The sequence below is a fragment of the Ambystoma mexicanum genome, chromosome 8 (assembly GCF_040938575.1).
Source record: "Ambystoma mexicanum isolate Mex_15411 chromosome 8, UKY_AmexF1_1, whole genome shotgun sequence".
Classification (NCBI taxonomy): domain Eukaryota; kingdom Metazoa; phylum Chordata; class Amphibia; order Caudata; family Ambystomatidae; genus Ambystoma; species Ambystoma mexicanum.
In genome coordinates this window covers 1,101,815,028-1,101,842,655 of record NC_090929.1, presented here as the reverse complement: position 1 = coordinate 1,101,842,655, position 27,628 = coordinate 1,101,815,028, and the positions used below count along the sequence as shown (strand labels likewise).

General features: G+C 47.1%; 1 protein-coding gene across 1 annotated transcript in view; it reads right to left on the bottom strand.

The window, feature by feature from the left end:
* NECAP2 (NECAP endocytosis associated 2) overlaps positions 1-27,628 on the bottom strand; it is a 325,616-nt gene that overhangs the window by 39,963 nt on the left and 258,025 nt on the right. Inside the window, exons 5-6 of the mRNA XM_069611115.1 lie at positions 3,777-3,885; positions 3,402-3,567 (exon numbers count right to left, since the gene is read on the bottom strand). Coding sequence (XP_069467216.1) covers positions 3,402-3,567; positions 3,777-3,885 — 275 coding nt within the window. The remainder of the gene's footprint in view (positions 1-3,401; positions 3,568-3,776; positions 3,886-27,628) is intronic.

The window sequence follows — 27,628 nt, the reverse complement described above, 5'->3', positions numbered from 1 at the left end:
GGTGACCACCCTGGGCGCCGACTTCAATCTGAATGGGAGGGCCTTGAACTGGTAGTGCCGTCCTTGGACTACGAACCTGAGAAACCTTTGGTGTCCTTTTAGAATGGGGATGTGAAAGTATTCATCCTCCAAACCCAACGACGATAGGAAGTCGCCTTCCTCCAGCTGGCCCAGCACGTGCTGGAGGGTGACCATCCGGAACTTCTGTGCCTTGATGTATTTGCTTAGTCGACGCAAGTCCAGGATGGGACGCCATCCTCCTGTCTTCTTTCTGACGAGGAAGTATCTTGAGTATACTCCGGAGCCCCGGAGCCTCTTTGGGACGAGCTCGATGGCCCCTTTATTGAGCATCGCCCTTACCTCTAACAGCAGTTGAGGGATGTGGTTTTCCTTCCTGGCCATGGGAGGAATGCGGGGGCACTTCTTTAGAAATTCGAGAGTGTGCCAGTAGGCCAGGGTATCCAGCACCCAACGGTCTGTGGAGATGGACTCCCACGCGCTGACTAACTTAGTCAGCTGGCCTCCGACCGGGGTCCTCCGGTGGGGGCCCGACACGACGGCCAGTTCAATCCTGCTTGCCGGCGGCCTTGCCGCCTTGGCCTCCTTGGCGACGACGGCGAGATCCACCCGATTTGCCTCGTCCCCTGTAGGCTTCCTGCGACGAGGAGCGGGCCGCCTGACGGTACGTCGAGGAGCAGCCGCCGAATCCCTTGGAGGCACCTTTCTCGCCTCCGGAGTTCCGAAAGGGCGGCCGTCGTTGCTGGAGAACTCCCAAGGCCCGAGCCGTCTCCACGTCTGTCTTGATGGCCTGAAGTGACTCATCCACTGTCTTCCCAAACAGATTGTTCCCGTCGAAGGGCATGTCCAAAACTTTGGCTTGTACGTCCTGGCGGAAATCCGTCGCCTTGAGCCCCCCGCGCCGTCGTAGGGAAACACTGTTGCCCAACTGGCGGAAACCGGTGTCGGCAATGCCCATGGCCACCGTTATGGCGTGGTCCGACGCCACCTCACCCTCCTGTAGGATCGCCAGGGCCTCTGCCCTCTTGTCATCCGGGAGGAAGTCCAAAAGGGGGGCAATCTTGTACCACAACTCCCTGTCGTAGTGGGCCATAATCGCTACGGCATTGGCCGCCTTAATCGTCGTCGCCGCCGCCGAGATGACTCGCCGTCCCATGGCATCTAGTTTCTTTCCCTCGTCCGGCGGGGAAGTTGAAGCCGATGCCCCCCGCGCTTTCTTCTTGGCCGCTGACAAGACGACCGAATCCGGGGTCGGTTGTGCCCTAAGGCACAAAGGGGCGGCGTCGGGGACCCAGTACTACTTCTCGTACTGGTCCCTCTTGGCAGGCGTCGTGGACGGGTTCTTCAGGAGAGCAAGTCCCTCGTCCCAGATGTCATCTAGCAACGGCACCGCAAGGACCGTCTTCCTCTTGGCCTCGCGCCGGTAGTTGAGGAAGCCTTCCTTCTTTTCTTCGGGGCAGAGTTGGAAAAGCTCGGACGCCCTGGCAATCATGGCGTGGAAGGAGCCAATTTCGTTAGGCGGGGATGCCCGAGGAATCGGCGCAGGAGGTCAGTCCCGTCGTCACCACTGTCGTCATCCATCCCCATTGTGGCCGTATCTGTTCCCGTGTCATCCCTCGGGACCGGGGAAAGCAACAAAGGCTGAGAGGGCCATGAGGGCTGAAAGGGCGGGGCTGGATGAATTCTCCTCCTCTTGTTTGGAGGGCTTCTCGACAGGGGGTAGGGGCAGTCTCGTCTTCATCTGCGTGCATAAGGCTTGGATTGCGGTCAAAATGGCTGACGAGTTGTCCTGTGGCTCGGGTTGCGACGGGCGCATTGGTTGCTTCTCCTCCACGGGAGCCTCGTCGTCGCCACCCTCGCTCTCGTCGTCCCCCTCGTCGGGATCCTTCCCGTGGGAACAAGCCTCTTCCAAATTCTTGTCGAGTCCTTCTTTGACTTCGACCAGTTCCTCCTCAGAGGTTGTGTCCGTAACGGCCTCCGCCCCCCCTCTTTTTCCACTGGGGTCTCCTCCATCGGCTTAAAAGAGGATTGCCTCCGCGGTGGCAGGGAAACTCTAGGCCCTGAGGTCGCCTCCACAGGCTTCGCCAGGGCCGCAGCAACTCCTTCAATAGAGGCCTTGGCCGGGGGAATCAAGGCCTTCACCACCTTGGGCGTGCTTGAGGCCTTCACCTTAGGCGGAGGGCGACCGCCTCACTCCCCTTCGGCCGGTTCCTTCGAGATCGACTGGGGCCTCTCCAGAAGCTTAGCCGGGTTCTCGGATTTGCTTTTCCCCGAGGCAGAGCGTTGGCTCGTGGTTGATGGCGTTGGTGAATGTGCACCCTGCCTGGCAGCCGAGGAGCCCGACCGTTCGGCGCTCCTGGTGCCCACGGACTCACGGTGCTTTGCCTTCTGTTGGGCCCCCGTCGCCGGGGTGCCCTCACAGGACTTAAGACCGCTCAGACTTCTTTTTCTCACCTGCTGGGCTCTTGCTTTCCAGCCGGTTGGCGTGACAGGTCTGACGATCCCTCATAGTCTGATCCGACATGTTCATGCAAAACGCACAGTCCTTCTCCACGTGCGTTCCGTTCTTGTGGAGGAAGTAGAGGCATCTCAAATGTTCATCCTCCTTGAACACATTCTGTAGATTGCATCCAGGGCAGATCCTGAACAGCTTGCCGGGAGTGGAGCTTCCCTTCTCCTGGGCCATGTTCCTCTCATCCGCGAGGTAGGCCTCAAACTTCCAGAATCCTCCAAGAAGCGTAACAACAAAAACTTCACCCTTAAGGGGCGTAGAAACTTCCGAAACGGGTCCCCGTTGATCGGAAGTAGAAACTGTGGAGCTTGAGGCTCGATTAAACCGAAAAATTAGATAAATCTCTTAGAAAAAGCGCAAAACGCAGTAAAAGCTCGAGAGCTATAGCACGAGGACTCCCAACGCTTGAACGTGCGGTAAAAATCTGAGGATGGCTGCCAGGGGCGGGGCTTAGGGAGAGGGCAGTCATTGGCTGGGGGCAGTATGACCCAGAGACCAGTGATTGGTTACTACTAAAACAGACAGATCAGAAACAAAACTGATACTGATTTTTTCCTTACCGAGGATTCCCAGCCTGACGACAGGGAATATTCATGAGCATGTGAATCCATGCCAGACCCCATGGTGGAGAAGCAGATGTACTATCCATCCTCTTGCTACTTATCACATTGAACATTCGTCAGAAATCAATGTATTCTTCCCCTATCTGTCCACACATGCAAACTGTTCCTAAGAAGGAGTGTCAAGTTGCACTTAAAACATTAAGCATATATTAATTGTGACACAGGCTACTGGGATGCATCATATTTCAGATCAAGATTCGGTCAAGTTATTAAAAAGAGGAAAATCACAGAACATGTAGCAGGCAGACCTGTTGTGCTGCTTTTCACAGTTTGTGGAGAACTCTGAGGTGGGTGCTCTGCCGGAGGAGCAATAAGTATAGGGGCTTTGCCTCCTGGTGGTGGAGGAAGAATATTCACCGCTCCAGCAGGTCTTGCTTTTGTGTTTCCAGGTGCTGCTTCCTTCTTCTTGATGTTCTGAAAGGAGAAAATGTAATAACGTCCCCGAAATGTACCAACTGAGTCGTGTGGCCATATCATTGCCAAGTAAAAGCACTACAGTCACCACACAAAGACATGCGTAGTATGAGTAATCAGGAAAAGCTTGAATGAACAAGCAGGATCCTCATGCAGTCACAATTCCTAAAGCAGGCATAAGCATCTAATGAACAGAAATAGCATCTCACTGCAATGTTGATTTTGATTGTCTGTCCTTCCTTGAAGCCGAGGTCTAACTTGGGTCCGGGGTCTGGGTTGAGTGCCTGCTTAGCTAGCTCAGTCTGCTGCTTCACCCACCTACAAGAAAACACGAAGGACAAATCTACAGGTTGCACTATAGAACATCAGGTAAACGTAACCACTACACTACCAGTTTTTCTTTGTGCGCTCATCTTTTGAAAGTTTTTGGAAATGTTTGCACAAATGTCCAAAAACAGCAAACATCAATTACATTTCCTCCCAAGAGACGAGGACACACATGTACGTAGGTCGGTCATAAAGATGCATTGTGGACACCGTACACATTCATGTTAAGGATTAACTAGCTGCTTGGTTAAGGACCAGGTATAAAACAATACAAAGAAAACCAGCATTACCCAAGCCAATATTTGCTTTTGTATAGTGAAAATGTTCTCTGTGTGAGAGACACAGATGTAAACGGTTTTGGCAGAAGGAACATGGTTAAAGGTACTACAGCTGAAAGGGGAAGAGCAAAGGAGTTGGGGAAAGAGCATAAAGGCTTTTGGAGGAAAAGCAGGAGACACAGGAAAGGCGATAATGGAAACATTTTACCTTGTAGGGGCAGAAGTGACCTCCAATGGCTTTGTTCTGCCACCCTGTGTTACGGGAGGCCAAGTGCCAACTGAAGCAATTTTGGGCCTCAATCTGGCCTCATACATTCCATTATAGGCGTACTTTCAAATGCTCAAGTACTCCCTCATCATACCACATATTGGCATAATATCCTCAGTTACTCCAGTTATAAGTAGTGCCATTATATGCGGTACATTACCATCCAGGAGTCAGATACATCTGGATTCTTGATCCCCTACACTAAATGTTCTCATACAATGTAACAATATAGTGTCCAACAAATACGTCGACAATATCCCGCTTTAAACAAACAGAATTGAGACAAAAAACACAAGTACCCAAATTTATCAAATAAATAAGGACATAACAAAATAGATGAAGGAGGCGACTAAATGGAAAATAATCATGCTCCAGTTAGTTCGGAAAAGGTTGCTATCAGATTAAAGACAATTTAATTTGCCATGGGTTAGCCCTTAAAATCCTTTAAAGTGGTCAATGGAAAAATAAGGTAAACGGGCATTAAAATAAACACGAGACCGGGATTAAACCACAAAACACCAAAAAGGAAAAAAAAAAGACCTTGCATATGAAAGAAGGGCAGGGGAGGAGTTTGGAGCAGGGGTGCAGGTTGATTAGCTCTCGCTCATGCACGTGAACAAAATGCAAAGCTCAGTCTACCTTCCACAACCCTGCAGCCCAAATAGGCAACATGCTGGTCCATTTTAGATTGCCAGAAACCTGCCCCTGAAAAATGCCAGCACTGCTGTGTTAGAAAAGAGGCATCAACCCATTCCAGTTATTTCTGTTAGCATTGCACCATACCTTTAACCAATTCCCGCAGTTGTGTCCCCTATGAACACTTTTTAATGCATACAACAGTGCAAACGAGGACCTCTATTATTGTGTCATCATTTCAATAGAATCAGCCTATAAGAGTACCATAAATTAAAGGGTTTCTTTTGGTGTGGTTTTTAAAAACTTGTTTTTCTTTTTTATAAATCGCTGCCGCAATGAAAATATGTGGTACACCGAACATACCTGTGTTTTTAAAATTGAGGCATTTTCTGGCAAACATATTTTAGTTGGCAATTAAAACTTTTACACTCCGGGAACACTGATTTTACATCTCAACGTCCAAAGGCAGGGAGTAAAATACCCCTCCACCCCCTACCCCCAAACAAAATCTTACCTGGACCCATGGCAAAGCTGCATTGTTCAATTAAAAATAGCACATGGTGTTCTACATATATAATGCTTAGGCAAAAAGAAGCACAACTATAAACGCAGCTATATGCAGAGAGTAATAGGTGCAAAGAAGGTGAATAGAAATGAGTCAATGGAAAGACAGGGTGATTGAGTAAACAAAGTAGAGAAATAAAATATGAAATGGAGATTCACTAAGAATGCGAGAAAGAAAGATGCGAGAAAAGGACGGACTGAACACATAAGAGAATAGTCATTCTTAGGAAGGTTTTTCTACAGGGATGTAAAACCATCTATTCTAATAGCAAGACAGGGTTTCCGACGTAAAAGATGTACCAAACCTATGGCAGAGGGGCCAGGGGAGGTGCTATACTTTTAGTGAAGTACATATAGTCGACTACATCACACTGGTTTACTTTAAAATCACGCATTGAATAACTTAAAGGAACACAACATAGTAAGACCCAGTGTATGTACAAAAAAACAAAGGGCCCTAGACTGATATTTAAGACAGTTTTATTTTATTTATTTTTTTTATTATTTTTGTTTATTAGGTTTTCAATAAAATACATCAATTTCACATAGATTCAACACAATCTTAGAGTACGTATTTACATATGAAGGTCTTGAACATCCTACTTAATACAATTCAATAATGCAATCAAACTATGTGAAACCTAAAAAACTAACCCTACCAAATGCTCTTCCTAACGCACAAAACATCACTAAGACGACATGAAAACACACGTAACACCACAAAGACAACACAGGGGACAAGGAGAGAGAGAAGAAAAATAAATAAATGGGGAAATAAGGAAGGCAGGGAGAGTGAAGTCTACCATGCTCTTCACACTAATACCTCACCAGTTTTCCTCAATCTCTCTACAATTTCAATCATAAAGGGCATCAAACGATCCCCATAACAATAGGTATTCTTCTTCCTTACCTTTATTCTTCAATGAAACCTTGTCATATTTTGATAGAACCCGCAAATCCATTAGCCAATCATCAATATTAGGTTTCTTCCTAGCTTTCCAAATCCTGAGGATCAACTTATTAATCGCTATCATCACAGCCAAAAATGGTGTTTCCTAGTTTGCACACACCTTTCTTCACGCAACAGCAAGATTATATTTGCTGCAGATCTTGGCAGACTTATTCCAAAAATTATCAACCCTATCAAAATTATCACCTCTCTCCAAAATGTTTGTAACATTGGCCATTCCCACAATAGATGCAAAAGAGTACCTCTATCAGTACCATAGCTCCAGCATAGCTCATCTAATTTCAGTTTCAATTTAAATTTTTTTACTGGTGTCCAATACAGTCTTCCAACAATGTTCTGCCGGATTAAACGCAAATTTATGTCATCCCCTATATTCATGCTTACTCTTAAAATATCTTTCCAATCATTATCAGAAATGACCCTGTTGACATCATTCGACCAAGCCTCCCTTAATCCATCCCATGCTAACAGATGTCCTCATTCCATGGGCATGAAATTCATGCAAGTTTGTACACTGTATTCCTGTCCAGTTAATAACTTACTGATCTCTGGCTTCCTTCCAAGTGAGCCACCCGCCATTGCAATCCTTTGTTCAATCATAGAAACCAAACTCAAATATCTAGTCGCCTCTCTTTGACTTAGGGCATATTTACTTATTAACTCTTCAAAACTCAACACCTTATTTCTCATCTAAAATATCATCCAATCTCAGAATTCCTCTTATGATCCAACTCTTCCAGGTTAGATATCTATTGTTAATTTGTAGGGCTTCATTATGCCAGATTGAGGCATCCGCGCTGAAACCATAACTCTGTCCATTCTCTCCAAACCAAGAGCCCAATGCCTGTCTAGTTGCCACAATTGGTTTTAAGATCAGCCTCTTATTAGGTAGATTTCCCATACAGTAGAGATTATCTAAATGATATGGTGCACACATCTCCGTTTCCATCCGTAGCCAGAATGGTTCATTAATATGAACTCTTTTTAAGCAAAAAGGTTTTGCAGTATTTCATTAGATCTGGATAACCAAATCCACCCTCTTCTATTTTCTGCATCAGCATGAATTTTGGAACATGGGGTTATTTTCCAATTCCCCACAAAAAGGATTGAAAGAGCTTCTCAACCTTCAACAATTGCTTTTTATATATCAATAATGGGATGGATTGAATAATATACAATAACTTGGGCAACAGAACCATTTTAATTACATTGCTTTTTGCCCACAGGTTTACGTTTAATCTTTCCTACCTTTTAATTACCAGTCTAATCTTGGCTATTACCTGATCTAGATTGCATTGAATTATTTTATTCAAGTCTCCAATAACATGTATTCCTAAATGTGTGACACCCTTGGGCGATCAACTACAATTCCAAGTTTCCATAATTCTATTATTACATGTTCTAGACAATGGAAAAATCTCTGTTTTTCCCCAATTTACTTTGTGTCCTGAAAATGTACCTACTTCCTCAAACATTTTCTTAATCACAATTCCACATTCTTCCGGATTTGACAACAAAACTAACATGTCTTCTGCATAAGACAAGACCTTAATCTCTGTTTTCCCAACACATATTCCCTTTATCAGTTCACATTGCCTGATGTACGCTGCAAGTGGCTCCAATGTTAAACTGAATAAAAATGGTGACAATGGGCATCCTTGATGCGTACCTTTTGACAGCTGAAATACCTTTGAGATCTCCCCATTGACCAACAACCGGGCCCTAACATCATTATGTATACATTCTACCATCCTCAAACACTGGTCCAAATGCCATTTTTAACAATGTGTATTCCATGAATTTCCAATTGACCTTGTCAAAGGCCTTTTCAGCGTCAAAAAACCTATCATTTTATTTGAATCATTTCCATAATTTACTCCAATCACATTCAACACAGTCCGTACATTTTCATATCCAAACCGTCCTGAGTTAAACCCACCCGAGACTCATCAATTAAATCTTCCATACATGACATTAATCTGTTAGCCATATCTTTTGTGGTCAGTTTGTTTCTCCTTGTGAGAGAGGGTATTCCCAGACGTGGGTCCCTTGCTCGCTGCGCCACAGGGAACCAGGCTGCACCTCACTGAGGAGGTCCAACAAGGCCAAAACATGTCTGGGGTTGTTTGGTTTTCTGTGCAGAGGGGACCTGGCCTAGCAGTTCGGGCTGGGCTGCTACCTTCGGTGGCGGCAGCTGCTGACTGATTTGCACATGGCTGGTCCCCTTTTGCAATGGCGCAGACGGGCTAAAAAACGGTGGTGTGGAAGGTTGCCTAGAGCAATTGCCATTGGTTTAGATTCATTCGAAACCTTCCACCCATCACTTTTGTGGTCAGTTTGTTTCTCCTTGTGAGAGAGGGTATGCCCAGACGTGGGTCCCTTGCTCGCTGCGCCACGGGGAACCAGGCTGCACCTCACTGAGGAGGTCCAACAAGGCCGAAACATGTCTGGGGTTGTTTGGTTTTCTGTGCAGAGGGGACCTGACCTAGCAGTTCGGGCTGGGCTGCTACCTTCGGTGGCGGCAGCTGCTGACTGATTTGCACATGGCTGGTCCCCTTTTGCAATGGCGCAGAGGGGCTAAAAAACGGTGGTGTGGAAGGTTGCCCAGAGCAATTGCCAGTGGTTTCGATTCATTCGAAACCTTCCACCCATCACTTTTGTGGTCAGCCCAGATCTTAGTAAACATTTTTTGATCCACATTTAGCAGAGCAATTGATCTGTAATTTCCACACTTTTTACTATCCTTATTTGGTTTCGGAATCACAATGATCAATGCCTCTCTCATCAAATCACACATTACTCCTGATGGCATAAATTCATTATAGACATCACATAAAATTGGAGCCAATTCAGTATTAAACCTCTTATAAAACTATGAAACTATACCATCTGGCCCTCGTGATTTACCATCTTTCACCTGCGAGATAGCCGAGTTTACCTCAGTCACAACAATCATAGCTGCCAGATGACTTTTCTTCTCTAAAGATAACCTGGAAAGAGAAATGTTATCAAAGAATGCATTTAAACTCTCCACACTAGGCTGTAGATCCTCTCTGTAAAATTCCTCATAAAAACCTCAGAATTGTTCACAAATTTCTTCAGTTTTATGTAAAGTATCACCTGGATCCGTTAGGACGGAAGAAATTATTGTATCCATCGCCATTCCTCTAAGCTTATTAGCCAACAGTCTCCCATTCTCATCTCAATATTCCTAAAACCGCAGTTTTGAATAAAACATACCTTTATTTGCCAACATCTGTACATAGTCATTCATTTCAGCCTCTAATTTCTTTAAACGTAGCCTGTTCTGTTCCGAGTCTCCAGTTGCACAAGCCTTTTGCATAGACTTAACCTCTGCTTGGCTTTTCGTTTTAGCATGAGTTGCTCTGCTTATCAACTCACCCCCGAGTACTGCCTTAAAACAATCCCAAACAGATTTAAGTCCAGCTGTACCTTCATTGTCCTCAAAATAATGTCTAATGAAATCCTCTAAACCTGTTGTAACAAGACTGTCCCTTAAGTATATAAGTTTGCATCCGCCACCTTTTAAACCTCCCACCAGTTTTTTTCTAAAGGTCAACTAAGGGTTGCATAAAACTATATCTGAGGCAGTGCAAAACTCCACTCTTAGTATAAGGCTGTACCAACTGAGAACATTTGGTAGTGTAGACAGAGTAGCTAGGCTTAATTTAGGAGGCGGGAGAGGGCTGTAGCTTGCTACCAAGAAATTGTAGCCTACATATGGTCCAAAGAAACACTATGTATTGTAAAAATAAATGGTTCATTTAAATACAAGTATTTCAAGATAAATCTTGGAGAAGCACTATAACATATATATAATGTGTGCCAGTAATACTATCCCTAGTGTGACGTCCACTGTACCCATGATCCCTTACGCATGTAGGTCCCTCAGATTGTATTTTTTCTGACATGAGTTAGCATGAGGAGAAGCGCGAGTACAGATGATCCAAGCAGATAGAAAGAAAGGTAAGACTACAAGCATCCATGCGCCTTCTCTCAGAGGGGAGGAAGGGTGGGTCGCATGTGAATCTAAGCAGATACAAGCATCAGAAATACGATTACGGTGAGTAATGTATCCCTTCTGAGGCTTGTGTAATCTGCTTAGATCACATGCTGTGCATAGATTAGCGAGCAGTACCTGAAGAAGGAGGTGGGATGTGAGAAGGGTCATGAGCAAATAAATGTCTTAGAACCGCTTGTCCCACTTGGGTATCTGTCTTGGAATGGGTGTCAATACAGTAGTGCTGAGTAAAAGTGTGAATAGAGCCCCAAGTAGCTGCTTTGCAAATGGTGTCAAGGGGGACATTTGCAATGAAAGCCAGAGTGGCCCCAATGCCTCTTGTAGAGTGGGCTCTTGGCGTGAAAAGCAGAGTTTTTCCAGAAAGGGAGTAACACAGCTGGATACAGTTAATAATCCACTTAGAGATGGCACCTTTAGAGATGCGATCCCCCTCTCTGCCTGTAGCTACGGAGTCAAACAGTTGGTCTGTTTTCCTTAGCGGTCTGGTCTTGTTTACATAGTAGAGGACCGCCCTACGCACATTTAGGGTGTGTAGTTTCACCTCAGCCGAGCTCTGTGGGTCTTGGAAGAAAGCCGGAAGCTCGATGGACTGGTTCACGTGGAATTTAGAAATAAACGTAGGTGAGAACCTAGGGTGTGTACGTAAAACCAGTTTATCTTTATGGACAGTAAAGAAAGGATCTTACACTGACAGAGCCTGAATTTCACGGACCGTTCTTATAGATGTAATAGCTACTAAGAAGGCCGTCTTGTAAGTCAGGTGTTTGAGACTGCTTTTATGCATGGGCTCGAATGGGGGGCCCATGAGTTTAGATAGCACCACGTTAAGGTCCCATCCTGGTGGTGGGTTAGAAATAGGAGGGTGAAGTCTCTTTACTCCTTCCATGAAGGCTTATGAAGGCTTTAACTACTGGTACTTATCACCACGACGCCTTGTTATGGGAAGTGGTGTATGCCGACAGAGCTGACAGGTGCACCTTCAGTGAGTTAAAAACCAGTCCTGCATCCAGCAGGTGGAGCATGTATGTAACAATAGCGGAAGGAATGCAATCAACTGGGTTGATTTGTTTATTCTGGCACCAGATAACAAATCTCTTCCATTTGTGAAAGTAGCAGTGCCTCGTGTTTGGCTTCCTAGATTCTTTTAGGATATCCATACACCTCTGTGGTAAATTGAGATGTCCGAACTCTATGACCTCAGGAGCCATGATGCCAGGTTCATTGAGTTGAGTTGAGGATGCACTGTTTGATCTTGGTGCTGGGACAGTAGGTTGTACCAGGCCAGAAGTTTGATTGGTTCGCATGTAGCTAATCTGCGTAAGTGTGGGAAGCACGGTTGTCTCGCCCACATGGGAGCAACCAGGACAAGTGTCATCGACACTCTGTTCATCTTGTTGGCCACCTTCCTGATGAGGAGTTGGTGGAAAAGCGTACGCAAACATTCCTGACCAGTTCATCCACAGGGCGTTCCTCTGGGAGTCTGGTTGGGGAAACCTAGATGCAAATCCTGGGCATTGTCTGTTTTCGTTTGTGGCGAATAGGTCTACAGTGGGGAAACCCCACTGAGAGAAGATATCTTCTACGACTTCTCTGTGTAGACACCATTCGCGTTCTTCTGGGAGGGGTCTCTGCTTAGAGCATTCGCTAGAGAATTGCGATCCCCTGCAACATGTTGCGATGACAGGGAGATGTTCCGTCCGAGTGCCCATATACAAATTTTCTGGGCAAGCTTTGACAGATTTGGCGAACAAGTCCCTCCGTTCTTGTTCAGGTAAAACATGGCTGTAGTGCTGTCCGTCTGGATTTGCACTGACAGATTTAGCAGGTAGGGCTCGAACACTTGAAGCGCTCTGAATACTGCCAGAAGCTCTAGCAGGTTGATGTGATTGTTGGCCACTGAGTGAGACCAGAGACCCTGAGCTGTGTGGTGGAAATGGTGAGCTCCCCACCCTATCAGGCATGCATCGGTTGTGACTACCGCCTGTATCTCGGGATCGTAAAAAGGGTTTCCCCTTGGACAGATTCTCTCTTGTCCACCAGTTTAGGCTTTGTACAAGTGTTGGTGAAACGACCACTAGATCGTCCCACTGACCACTTGCCTGAGACCACTGTTTCGCCAACCATTCCTGCATGGGACGCATGCGCAGGCGCGCGTGGGGGACCAGGTAAATATATGACGCCATCATGCCCAGCAACCGCATTGCTTTGCGTACCGTTATCTGGCGACCGAACTGATATTGCGGAATTTGCAGCAGTATATTCCGAATTCTTTCCTCGGAAGGAAAGGTCAACTCCTCGAGTGTCTAGGATAGTTTCTAGGAACTGTTTGGAGGTGCTTGGCACCAGACTTGACTTTCTCGTTTATTGAGAAGCCCAATTGGAAGAGGAGGTCGATAGTCCTTTGAATGTTTGTTCTGCAAATTACTGGGGTCTACCCCATGATGAGCCAGGCGCATTGTCAAATCTTTTTTGGCACAAGGAAGTAAGTTGAATAAATACCCTTGTTTACCTGGTGTCCCAGGACGAGTTCTATCGCATCCTTTGCTAGCAGATTAACGATCTCCTCAAGGAGGATCTTCTGGTGTTCCAAAGAATGTATTCTTTGTCGTGGAGGATGGTTCCAGGGACGCTCTAACCGTTCTATGCGGTACCCTGCGGATACTGTGGACAGCACCCATCTGTCTGATGTGATCTCTTCCCAAACTTGGGTAAAGTTGGAAATGCGTCCCCCTACTGGGGTTGCATGAGAAGGGACCCTGAACGGAGCGTCACTGTTTTGGTGGAGGCGTGCCGCCTCCTCTACTGGGACTGCCTCTACCCTTACCACGTCCTCTTATTACCCCTGCCGTAACCCTGGGTAGACTGTTGGTTATTATTGTTCCACGGTGTACCCTGCCCCTGGGAATAGTTAGATCCTCTCTGGGAATTTTGGCCGCGTGGGCAACAAAAATTTCCATTCCCTCTCTGATTAGGGGGTTTATTGGTTAGTTGGCCTAGGGATTTGAGTGTCTCATACTCATCCTTGGCATTTTTCAACACGTCCTCGACCGCCTTACCAAACAGATCCGGCTCCACCGGTTTATCTAACAATGATGCTTGGGTTTCAGCTTTGAATCCAGACTGCCGTAACCAAGCGTGTCTCTTGATAACAGTTCCTTCTGCTATCAATCTGCCGGCGTTATCCGCGGCATCAAAGGTTGCTTTTAAAATGCAACCGGACACAGCTCTTCCCTCTGCCGCAACTCGCGCCAACTGGCTCTTTAAGGGTTCTGGGGCGGAGTCTATGAGTGCCGCGAATTCTTCCCACTGATGGCAGTTGTAGCTGGTCAACAGGGTGGTGGAGTTGGCAATCCTTGCCTGGTAGGCGGAAGTGGAGGCTACTTTCCTGCCCAAACCATACAGTTTCTTGCTCTCCTTGTCGGGAGGAGCTTCGGACGATGACAAGGGTGTCCCAGCCCTTTTACGGGTGTTAGTAACAACCAGGGAGTCCGGTTTCAGATGCCCCCTTATATACAATGGGTCTGATTGGGCTGCCCTGAAAAGTTTTTCAATCCTGGGGTTCAACTGCCCTGGTGAGGTTAGGATTTAAAAGTGAAGGGTCTATTCTTCTCTGAATAGACTTAAGAATAGGGATGGCCTGAGCAACAGGCCTCCTTTCTCCCACTAACTCTTCGGCGAAGTCCCTCTCCTCTTGAGCACCCTGGGTGTCAATGTGGAAATGTTCTGCCGCTCGGGACAGAACTTCATTCAGGAGAGGTTGATTGTCGACAGGGGAGTCGGTAATCAGTGGTTCTGTCTCTACCGGGGAATCTACTCTGTAGGTCTCAGGGTCTTCCTCTTCTTGGTCATCATCCCCATAGTAGCCCGTACCAGTTTGCTCTTCCAACATGCCCAAATCTGGATCCTCACAAAAGGATGTATCCCCTTGATATTGGGAGTAGGGCTGTATATAGTAGGGGTCCGAAGACCGTGTTGGGGCTTCAAACCGGGACTTCTTACTTGGAGGTATTAGATCTTTAGAGCCTGAGGGTGCTTATCCTGTCGGGAGTATAGGAGAGAAAGTGTTCAGGGTTTTTTGGGTAAAAATCTGCCAATGAAGACATCCTTGACATAACCCTGTCTATGTCATCACTAGACCATTCTGTAGAACTGGGAATTATCTTTTCTGGGGCTTTCTCCGCCTTATCCTGACTAGACTTACTGGTTTTAGCAGGTGTCCTTGGGATAACAGAGGACTGGGACTTGTCTGTCTGTTTATGTGGAGTGGGAAGTTTTTGAGGTGTGTGAGGAGGCTGAGACTGCTTCCTCTGTTTTCCCACTCCCCGTGGGCAGAAGAGTGTTTTCCCTGTTTTTTCGCCTCTTCTGAGCCTTTCGACACCTGGCATCGAGGCTCAGGGGTAGTGTCCCTATCTTTAGAATGTGGAGGTAGGGACTCGGGAGCTGCCATTACGCGGTCTGCAGGCACCGACTCCTGGAGTGCGGTCTGGGGATGGAAGTCGGCTTCGTCTTCAGACGATCAAACTTCCGTTACCTTGGGGAGCAAGGCACTCTTGGCAACAGTGGACGATTGCCTGGAGTCATGCGGCGATCTAGATCGAGAACGCCCAGAGGACATGGATTCGGACCGTTCTCTATATGCCTCTTTCTGAGAACTCGACGTGCACGTCGAGTCTCAGTTGGACTTCATGTGCTTTGTGGAAGTGCTGTGGGTAGCGCTTGTGTCGCCGGGGGTCTTCCCCATAGCCGCCCTGAAAGGACGACCTTCCGAGGTCGGGGACTTGCGCCCGGCTGTCTCTTGACGCCACGTTGCCCTCGCCGTCTGAAAGTTTAAACCTACTACACGCTCTGCAATTCGCCTCGGGTGGTCCCTCGGCAAGCAGAGATTGCACGTGGCGTGTCTGTCAACCCAAGGGTACTTGCGGTTGAACTTGGGGCAGAATTGGAAAGGGGTACCCTCCATACGCACCTTGTGGCAGCAGGCTGTTAAGTGTAGGAATATATAAGAATGTACCTATATACCAAAAGAGTGTAGAGTATGTCCACCTCCCACTCTCCCTACTTGCAGGGCCAAGGCCAGAAGCCTTCCGAGGCCCAAATCCGTTGTGCAGCTGTCGACTGTAAATTTCTTCTCCGGGCCGGCGTCGAGTGTGAAGTTCGGTGACTCGACGTTGGGGTGGAGAATGGGGAAAATATAACGATATTTTTGCAAAAGTATGGCTAAGGCCAGGGAACTCCGCGAAATGCTTCCGACCAGTATGGTGGAAAAAAACAATCTGAGGGTCCTACACACGTGAGGGATCATGAGTACAGTGGACGTCACACTAGGGATAGTATTACTGGCACACCCTGTGTCAACGCCCATTTTCAAGTTTCGAAAAACAAACTAATACTCTGCAGCTTCCACTAGATGTCGGCCTATGCACAGCATGTGCTCTAAGCAGATTCCTCAAGCCTCAGAAATAATGTTATAGTGCTTCTAATACTTGTATTATTTAAATAGAACATACATATATATATATATATATATATATATATATATATATATATATATATATATATATATATATATATATATATATATATATATATATATATATATTTTATCTCACATGTATTACTCACCGTAATAGCATTTCTGATGATTGTATCGGCTTAGATTCACATGCTGTGCATATAGTCCGACGTAGAGTGGTAATCGCAGAGTATTGCATCTTTCTTTCGAAGATCGAAAGGGGATGTCGATATAGGCGTGACTGTAACACTATCCCTAACGGGACGTGTAGTGTACCCAAAATCCCTCACGTGTCGAGGTCCCTCTGGTTGTGTTTTTTGTGCCGTGGGGGAGCCTTCGTCAGTGTGAGAGAGTACAGGAAAGAGTAGGTGTAAGATGTCTGTTCCTTCTACTTCACGAGGGGGGGAAGGGTGGGCGCAAGCAGATACAATCATCAGAAATGCTATTACGGTGAGTAGTGAATGTCTTCTGATGCTTGCGAATCTGCTTATAATCATAGGCTGTACATAAACTAGCGAGCAGTACCCAGAGATGGTGGTGCGATGTGTGAAGGAACAGTAGCAGAGATGTCATACCACCGGTTGTCCCACCTGAGAATCAGACCTAGAGCGTGTATCTAGGCAGTAGTGTTGTGTAAAGGTGTATACAGAACTCCAGGTTGCTGCTTTACAAATGGACTCAAGAATTTCAATGAATTCTATTGTAGGCGCTGTGCCCCAAGTAGAGTGTGCGCTAGGTGTGAAGGCCAGATCTCTCTTGGCAAGAGTGTAGCACAGTGTGATGCAGTTTATGATCCACTTTGAAATAGCCGATTTAGAGACCGGGTCGCCTCCTCTACCAGCTGCCACTGAAACGAAAAACTGGTTTGTTTTTCTTAGTGGCTTTATCTTTTCCGATAATAGATAACCGCTCTCCTCAGATCTAGTGTGTGGAGTCTTCTTTCTGCCACGTTAAGGGTTCTGGAAAAAGGTGGGTAGTTCTAGGGACTGGTTTATATTTAACCTTTAAATGAATTTAGGCCCACATCGTGGACGAGTGTTCAGGACCACCTTATCTTTGTGAATCGTGATAAATGGGTCCTGAACTGAAAGGGCCTGCAGTTCAACAACTCCCCTTATCGTTATGACCGCCACCAGGAAGGCAGTCTTGTAGGTGAGTGCTTTAAGGCTAGCCTTGTGCATTGGTTCAAAGGGAGGCCCGATTGGTCTGGAAAGTACAATGTTTAGGTCCCACGCGGGAGCTGGGTTGGAAATGGAGGGGATGAAGTCTTTTTACCCCTTCCATAAATGCCTTAATTACTGGAATTTTCCACCACAAAACTTTATTCTGGTACATGGTATACGCTGAAAGCAAAACTAAGTGGACCTTTAGGGAATTGAAAACCAGAGCTGAAGCTAACAGGAGGGTTAGGTACAGGACAATATGTCTTGGCGTGCATTCAATAGGATTGATGTATTTGCCATTACACCAGATGACAAAGCATTTCCATTTGCTGGAGTAGCAATGCCTGGTGTTCGGTTTCCATGCTTCCCAGAGTATGTCCATAAATCTTTGAGGGAGTTGGTGGTGCCTGAACTCTATGAACTCAGGTACCACGCTGCTAAGTTGAGAGTTTGAGGGCATGGATGTAGTGTTTCCCCCTGGTCTTGAGAGAGCATGTTGTAGCGACATGGCAGCGTCCTGGGAGGGGAGACTGACTTTGCCATGAAATGGGTGAACCAAGGCTGGCGGGCCCACATCAGGGCCACCAGAATCACCCTAACTGGCTCTTGGTGCATCTTGTGCACTATTCCGTTGAGCAGGGGAATTGGTGGGGGTGACGGACGGGGTGAAAGCATAGACAAATTTCCCTGACCATATTATCCAGAAACCGTTCCCCTTGGAGCAGTTCCGAGGGTACCTGGAGGTGTAATATGGGCATTGTGCATTCTCCAGAGTTGCGAATAAGTCGATCTCTGGAAAGCCACAGTCTGCGAAGACATTGAGTACAATGTCCTCGTGTAGTCGCCAGTCGTGCTCTACGGGTAGGGGGAAGTCTCTACCGAGTACGTATGCCAGAAGATTGAGTTCCCCTGGAACGGCTTTTGACAGGAGGAACATCTCGTGTTTGAGAGCCCACTTCCATATGTTCTGGGACAGTTTGGACAGCCCTAGAGAGTGAGTGCCCCCTTGTTGAAGTAATACATGACCGTAGTACTGTCTGTGAGGACTAGAACTGTCTTCGCCTGGAGGCGAGTTTGAAAAAGCCTTCTGAGCCTTGAACACTGCTATCAGTTCCAACAAGTTTATATGATTCGATGCCACTGCTGTGCGCCGTCTGATGAAGGATGTGAACTTCCCACCCACCCCCGCCCTCTCAGAAATCAGTCTGTGGTGAGAGTGGCATCCACTGTGGGGGTGGTGAAGGGTTTCCCCTGCAGAAGGTTTTCCCTTGACCACCACTGCAGAGAATGAACAAGGGCTGCCGAGACAATCACTAGATCGTCCCATTGTCCTCTGGACTGACACCATTGGCTCGAGAGCCAGTCTTGCATGGGGCGCAGGCGAGCGTGTGGAACTAGGTAGCTGCAGGATGCCATCATCCCCAACAGTCGCATAGCTTTGCGAACGGTCACCTCCTGACTGGCTACATAGTGAGGGATCTGGAACAGCATGCTTTGAACCCTCTCGGAGGGAAAGACAAGGCCGTCTTTGGTCCGAATTAGAGCCCTCAAAAACGGTACGACTTGGCTGAGGTCTAGACTTGACTTTCTAGTTGATCGAGAACCCTAGGCTGAAGAGGAGATCTACTGTATTCTGGGTATTTGTTAGGCATGTTCCGTACGAATCTCCTGTTATGAGCTAGTCGTCTAGGTAAGGATAGACTGGGATGGGCTGCCTGCGCAGGTGAGCAGCTACTACCACCAGTACCTTTGTGAACACCCGTGGAGCTGAAGGGAAGAACCTTGAACGGATAGTGGGTGTCCTCTATCATGAACCTTAGGTACTTTGTGCGCTGGCAACATTGAAATATGAAGTTATCCATCTTTCATATCCAATGTGGCCAGGTAATCCCCCTGCAGCAGCAGTGGGATTACTTCCTGCAGTGTTATTCTGAATTTCTGAGGTTTGATATACTTGTTCGCTGGGCTAACCCACGGCGCATGGTGAGATCCTTTTTGAGTACAAGAAAGTACACTGAAAAAATAACCCTGGTTTACATGGTGAATGGGGCCGACTTCTACAGTGCACTTTCCCAGAAGGATCTGGCACCTCTTCCAGCAGGATGTGCAGGTGTGCTGGTCGACAGGCCATCCTTGGTGGATGGTATCGAGATGGCTGGTGGGACTATGCAATAGCCGTGGGTGACGGTCTTTAACACCCAATGGTCTGATGTGATCCCCTCCCAAGCATGAATGAATAAGGGACCCGCCGACCGGGGAGGAGAACCGAACCGGCGAGTCACTTTGTGGTGGACAGTGGGGAGCCTCTTGAAGTAAGAGTTCCTGCCTCTACCCTTGCCGCTACGCTGACCTCTCTGCTGGTACTGGCCGTTACCGGATGATCCTTGGCAGGAGGACCAGAGGGTACTCCAGAGTCCTATCGTCCAGGCATGAATTTGAGCCTCCCCGCTGGTGGAAGGGCTTGGCCGTGATCTAGCTGAGTGATTTCAGCGTCTCATGCTCTTTCTTAGCAGTCTCCAGGGCGTAATCGACAGTCTTGACAAATAAGTTGGAATCTTCGACATGTCTATTAATCAGAGAGGCTTGAGTCTCTGGTTTTAAGCCCGAGTTCTTCAGCCAGGCATATCTCTTAAGTAGAGTGCGTCCAGCAGTCTCAGCAGCATCTAGAGTGTTTGTTTAATATATTATGGGTCACCTGCCTGCCCTCAGACGAGACCGCCAGCAGGCGTGATCGCATGGGCTCTGGGACCTCTTAAAGGCCTTCCGGGAGCAGGCCCCACTGGACGTCGCTTTAACTAGCGAGGAGAGTCATATTATTAGCTATTCTGGTAGAATAGGCTGCAGATGTAGTAATACGTTTCCCTAGGGCATAACATTTTTTGCAATCTTTATCCGGGGGAGCTTTCGCTGTGGATAGTTGAATCCTTGCCCTCTTTCTAGTGGCTGTAACAACCAGGGAGTCTGGTGTGGCATGACCTCGTATATAGATAAGGTCAGATGCAGAGGGGCAAAACTATTTTTACAACCCGAGGGCTGACTGCCCTTCTGAGGGATGGGGACAAAGAAGGAGCAAGGCGTTTCTTTATTGAATTAAGTAATGGAATAGTGTTAGGGAGAATTCTCAGAAATGTGCTAATTCCTCTATCTTAGTGACCCCCAGCACTTTTGTTGGAGTCTAGGACTTTTTAATTTCTTACCTGGATAGAGAGACCTTTTTCCCACTAATTTTATGTGATTTGAACTCTGTTTGTTGTGGTTGTTGAGTCTGAAAAACTCCATAGGCATCATCTTTACATTGTGTGTCACAGCACCTTCAGTGCAGTGGCACATGGAAGTCTTTTAGATTTCCCAAAGGTTTAAATACCTTGTCTTGGATAAACTACTGTTTCCAAGAGCAGTGAAGTCAAATTGACTAGACCCAGCGCACACTATTTTACCATAGGGTGCTGGCAGGGTTACCTAGTATCCCCTTTGTCTAGTTTCTTATGCAACAATTTTATGTTACCCTTTCTACAATTAATGGCTGGTGGCAGTGGTTTACTTTTTACAACCATGGGGAGTTTTTACCGCGGGCTGCGTTCACAGCTGCAGTATAGCACCCTTGGGTGCCATTTTTGTCAAAATTGCCCAGGTCTTTTTTCGCAATTTATTGCTGGAAAGGTCCTTCTTGAGATTTACTCTGGGGCCAAACCAGGTTTGGTCCCTTTGTTAATTTTGTCTTTGGCGAGATTCACAAGTGAAGCCCGCCTCTGGCTCCAATATGTCTGGCAGGGGCAGAAAGTGAGGAAGGTACCCGAAACTCCCTGTGCTTAACCCCTTGGTTACAGGAATGCACCCAAAGGTGATTGGCCGGCTGGCTGTCCGGCAAGGAGAGCCACCTGCTGTGTGATCGACAGCTAGGCTGGAATGAATGGGAGAAAACGGCATAAAAGGCGAGTCGACCACTGGATGAAGGAGTCTGAAAAAGAACATGAAAGAGATGCCTGCTGCAACTCCTGGACCGTTGGTTTGCCTAGTGAAGCCCTGCTGCTGTGCTGAAGCTTCAAATTCGCCTCGACTAGAGAAGCCCTGCAAGGACAGCTTCTCCCCTTGAGCTGATGGGAACAGTCAACTCCAAAGTGAACTCGTCTGGACATCCTTTCGAAGCTGGCTGTACTTCCTTGCTGCTGCAGGAACTGAAGTGCCAGGGAGAACACCACCAGATTGGAGTGCATCCCTTAAGGCGGACCCGTGCTGAAGGAAGATCCCCAGACTCCCTTGAAGCAGGACTGACTAAGCCTGAGCCACTTCAACTGAGTGCTGGACCTCAGATGTGAGGAAAGTCCAGAGTGGTATATGGGAGACCACGTGGTGCTATTTGCTGAGACGCGAGGAGCTAAAACCGCGAAGTGCCGGTAAATAGAAGTTTGTCCTTTTCTTTCGCCGACCGTCCCGTTGTGTTGCAGGAGTCCCCAGAAGTCCTCCCTCTTGTCCCCACGACTGAGGCACAGGAACAAAAAGGATCTGCAGAGCCACACAGGAACAGAAGCCAGTTGAAACCATTTCTTCTAACCAAAGGTACTGTACAGTCTAAGAGAACTTAGCTCTTGTTGTTGTAGCCTTACTTGATCTCAGTTGAGACTGGTCTTGGTTACTTCTGTAGAGTTGCTTGCATCTTCTACTTCTCACAAGCCTCCCAGCTTGTGGCCCTACATTGGTTCTACTTTTTCTACAAAGACTTCTAAAACATTGTGCAATACCTTTACCTACCTGCAAGAAGTGCTTCAGCTCACCTAGACTTTTTCCTAATTGACTTTGGCGTGGCCTGGCTCCCTGAATGACTCTTCTTCCCTGTGTGTGTTTTGCTTTCCTTCCAGGAAAAGGTCAATTTACTTTGCATTGGGGGGTGGAGGGGTTTCAAAAGTACTTACCTGCTTAAGAATAATTGTGTGGTCTCTTGTTTTATTCTAAAAACCCTTTTCTTTGACATGCTCCTAAGTATTGCTCTAAATGCAACATCGATATATTAATGTCCAGTGTCCTAACTATTTGAGTCACCTGAGTGTGTAGGAAGTGTCTGTGAGCAATCCCCAATGAGTGTTTGCCGATTTAGAGAAACTAACAGTGTGTATTTGTGTGTTACTATTATATTGTCCCTTCTGAAGAAGGCTTATTCAAACTGACTTAAGTTAATAATTGTTTAATCAAGAAACCTTGTGTAAGAGTTTATTTGGATACTGGTCACTGTGAATCTCTGTGTAACCACCCTACTGCTCACATTGACCCCTCTTGAGATAAGCCTGGCTGCTCAGCCACACTACCAACAAGTGTAGTACAGACTTATACCAACGGTTGGGTTCCTATTGTCAGGAGGTCAAGGTTGTTGTAGTGCAGCCAAAGGGTACTGCTCTAAATCTTGCCGAACAAATAGCCTGACTAGTAGGAAGCTTCTTGAGAATATTTTCAACAAAGTCAGAATCAGGGGTTGCCTCATGTGTAGCAATCTCAAAATGATCTGCGTCTCTCTTTAAAATGGCATTAAATAACATTTGGTCATCCACAAGTGATAACTGCCTTTGTTGAGGTGAAGAAGGTGGATACAGACAAAAAACGTCTGGGTCAGGGGTATGTGTGGGTGAAAGCCAAGGGCCCTGATCTGCTGGCTGATCCTGATTCCAGTCAGGGTCCTCGTCAGCTGTGTCCTGATCAAAAGGATTGTCCTCATATGCATCCTCCTGTTCTGAGTAATCTAAGACCTCCTCTTGGTGGACTTGTGTAGGAATGGGAAGCTTCTGTAATTTTTGTGGCATGGGGCAGGAGTCCTCTTCGCTAGGTCTCTTGGGAGTAATATCTTTATCTGAGAAATCTATAAATTGAGCCATCTTGTCCATATAATTCTTAAATCTCTGCCTAGTCCACATGGAAGATGCAGAAGGGTCTGGAGGTGAAAAAGGCTGTTCAGAAGGGGGAAAAAAGCCTTTGAGAGAGGCTGGCGGCTTCGGAATACTTTTCTCGACGAGAGAGGATGCCATTGTGTTCTCATGCTGCCTCGACGCGCCCAGCTGCACCGTCGCGGTTGACGACTCCTCCGAAGCCTTAGGAGCTTGCGCGGCCTTGCACGGCATGTCAGTGACTTTTTTTTCCCTCGGGGGCACGCCCGTGTGAGAGGAAAGCCCAGTCGCATGCCGAGAAGACGGTTGCGCGGAGGGCGCCGAACCGCGAGGTTCAGAAGACGCCGAAGTTTTCGGCGAGCCTGTTGGTGTTACGGGTTTCTTGGACATATCCGTCAAGGAGGCCTTAGGAGTTGTATGTTAGGGTTTAGGTGGTGCGTGTGTGCCCTTGTTGCTGGGGCGTGAACTCCCCATAACCGTGCCGGTGGCCCATCTGTTGGGGCCGGCGACAGGCATCTGGGAATCTGAGGGTTCCGCCGAAAGGTCCATGACTTCCAGCTCGGAGCCACCGGTTTTTCCACCTGTCCTTGAACGTCTTGGGACGAAAGAGCTTGCAGGACTTACAAGAACGCTCATTGTGGTCTCGAGGTAGACACTTATTGCAACAGCGATTTGCTGCTACACAACAAACAAAACTTAAAGGGCATCCGCTCCATAGCAGAGGGAGATGGCAGCCTGACCAAATAGGGAAAGAAAGGGGAAGAGGAAATGCATTAAAAAGAATAAACCCAGGACCCCAATCTCCCTACTGGCCGAGGCCACGGGGTCGACAGACGATCAGCACAACAGTCGCTGAGCAGTAGTGGAGGTCTTCGGCGGCAGAAAGTCTACGAGGCAGTTGTCAAAAAGTTGTCGGGGGACTAGCTGACCGTAGGTCGTGGGACAAAGTAAAAATATTAAGCAATATTAACTCTTGAGAGCTCCGCATAAGGCAAACAACTAGTTAGGTGGAAAAAAAAAATCTGAGGGACCTCAACGCTTGAGGGATTTTGGGTACACTACACGTCACGTTAGGGCAAGTGTTACAGTCATGCCCATGTCAACGTCCCCTTTCGATCTTCGAAAGAAAGATGCAATAGTCCCCGATTACCACTAGATGTCGGACTATATGCACAGCATGTGATTCTAAGCAGATTCACAAGCATCAGAAACATATATGATACATTACTCTACATAATTGTATTTCTTATGCGTTTATCTGCTTAGAGTCACATGCCATGCATAGGCCAACATCTAGTGGTAGTCGCAGAGTATTACATGATTTGTTTTTGAAACTTGAAGATACGCAGACTGGGCGCGTCAGTAATACTATCCCTAGTGTGAGGTCTATTGTACCCATTGCCCTTCACTTGTCAAGGTCCCTCAGATTGTTTTGTTTCTGACATGCGGTAGCGCGAGTACATATGTAATAAAGCAGAAAATGGCGATAAAGCAAGAAACATCTATGCACCTTCGACTCCAGGAGGGGAGAAAGGGCGGGCGCATGTGAATCTAAGCTGAAACAAGCATAAGAAATACAATTACAGTGAGCAATGTATCATTCTGAGGCTTGTGGATCTGCTTAGACATAGATTAGCAAGCAGTATCTGGAGAAGGTGGGTTGTGAGAAGGTACAGCGGTGAATAGATGTTTTAGCAATGCTTGTCCCACCTGTGAATCCACTTTAAAATGTTGTCAATGCAATAGTGCTGAGTAAAGGTGTGTACAGAACTTCAAGTAGCAGCTTTGCTAATCGCATCTAGGGGGACGTTTGCAATAAATGCTAAAGTAGTGTCACAGCGCCACACCCCTTACAGCATTGTACTCACCTTAAATGGAGGGTTCCTTGGCGCATACTGGATAGTCTCCCGAGGTCCATGGTGACCAGTGCCGCCTCCCCGGCTCCGTCTCCTGGGCGCTGCCATCTTGCGCTCTTTGCTCATGCACGGGACACCAGTACCTGGTTTTCGCGCATGCGCAGTTCATGCTGCTTGTTGCGGATGACATGGCAGCCAAGGGGAAACTGCTAAGCCTTACTGTGAACGGAAAGCAATAAGGAAACTAGACTCTGCAAACCACGCGTCACAACTTTCCCTGCTTGTGGCTTTACCGGAACTCAGTTCTCCTGCTACCTTAAGCATGCCCTCTGCTTTCCTGTTGCCAGTCTGCCACCTCCTCCTGGCTCCTCTTCTCTGGATCTGGCTCTGCTCCTGGTTTCTTCTCTCTCGTTTCTTTCTGTCTATTTACTCTTTACCTTTCTGGGGCGCCCACACAAGTGATTGCACGGTTCTGGCACCACATTAATATATCGTGGATGGTCCTTCTTGTGGTGCTGGGTGAGGACTCCCGGCTTCTGGCCGAGTCTTTGTCCTCGGACCAGGTGTCGGGGGTGAGCTTCCGATCCATACCACATCAGGACCGTGGAGCACTGGAGCTGAGGGTAACCTGTATCACAGAAGATCAAGAGTGAGCTCTTGATGTGAAAGGTAGGGTCTTCTTTGATAATGAATAGCAGTTGTATACACTGCACTATCCATCTGGAAATCAAGTTCTTTGAGATGTGATCCCCTTCCCTGCCAGTTGCTAAGAAACAAAGAGTTGGTCTGTTTTCCTTATAGGCTTTGTTTTTTTTATGTAGTACAAGACCGTCCTCCTTACATCTAGGGTATGGAGGTTCCATTTAGCGGAGTTAGATGGATTTTGAAAAAAAGTAGGCAGTTCAATGGATTGGTTGACATGGAACATGGATATGAATTTAGGTGAAATCCTAGGATGCGTTCTAATGACCACCTTGTCCTTATGGATTATAAAGAAAGGGTCTTGTACAGACAGCGCCTGTAGCTCACTAACCAGTCTAATGAAGGTGATAGTTACTACAAAGGCAGTCTTGCAGGTTTAGTTATTTAAGCTGGTTTTGTGCATAGGCTCAAATGGCAGATTAATGGGCTCTGAGAGCACAACACTAAGGTGCTGTCATGGTCATGAAGTCAGGGGCACAGGCATGCAGGGGTCGCATGCAAGGGAGACCTGGGTGGACACTCTCCTGGCGCCTTTGGCGCCAGGCTCATGAACAAAAGTAAAACAAGAACATCCATTTAACACCAAAAAGCTTTTATTATGGACATAGCACTTTGGATGCATTAACCTTGAACATTCCATCCATTAAGCAGGATGCATTAACCTTGAACATTCCATCCATTAAGCAGCCCCAAGTGTATTCTTGGGTGGGGCTGCTAATGGATTGCCTTTGCACGTGCTCACTCTATAGGAGTGGCAGGGTGTGGCTGGTAAGACGGCCCTAATGGGCGTGCCCACGATCTCCGCTACATAAGCTGCTCCGATCTTCAAGACAGACGCTTCACATTATTCTGCACTTGCAAACAGCATAACGCTCACCGTCGCGTGAGGTCAGACTTACCCTTTGAAGATCCTGCTTCCTGCCAGCATTTTTACCAACTGGGGGAAGCTGTTCTTACCTGTACATCTCTTTGGCGAACCAAGTTTTCATCTTTACACTTTCCGGAATGCCGAAATCTTCATCTTTGCACCGCAGCACGACATGTTCCATCGTCGACAGCAGCGCCTCCAAGGAAAAACAGAAGACAAGGTTAGAAAACGAAAAAACAGTCCGTTTAAGGTTGCACTTCGCCATACTTTGCGCTTTTCCTTAAACCATCACTTCCCTGCTGTCGAACATTGCAGTAGCATCCATCTTCCATACGTCCGCGTCTCGGGTCTGCATTGAGGCCGCATTTCCATCTAAGGGAAGAAAACAGAAGAGGGACATTATTGTGGGCATAAATAGGAGCCACATTTAAAGACATTAAACAGAACGAACAGCATCACAAAAGCTCAAGAAAGACTTACCAACCATAAGGAGAAGCATAGTCGCAGCTGGACTGGACTAATCCTTATCAGGGATCAGCGAAGGAACTAGATCCCATTCGACGTGCCCCTGCCAGAAGTAGCAAGACGGAGAGCATATCTTTCATAATTCACGGGTGAGCTTTATGCGCCGGCGTATGCTCACAGAAACCGTACTTTGGGGTCAAGGGTTACAGAGGTACAACAATCACAGACTGGCGCACTCACACACTCTTATCTCCACGCAGGAGCACTATCACCACGTACCACCGCTCACAGCTTTTCTACTGAGGGAGAGGCCAGAAAGGGGGGGTTATTCAAGTTAAGGGAGGGCTGCAACTGTACCCCAACGCCTCCGCAGAGACCAGGTGAGCATAACAGGTCCCAACCTAGTGGACGGTTAGAAATGGGAGGTTATAGTCCCTTTACTCCTTCCATGAAAGCTTTAATAACAACAATCTTCCAAAAAGACATCTTGTTTTGTGAAGATGAGTAAGCGGACAGAGCCGCTAGGTGTAATTTGAGTTC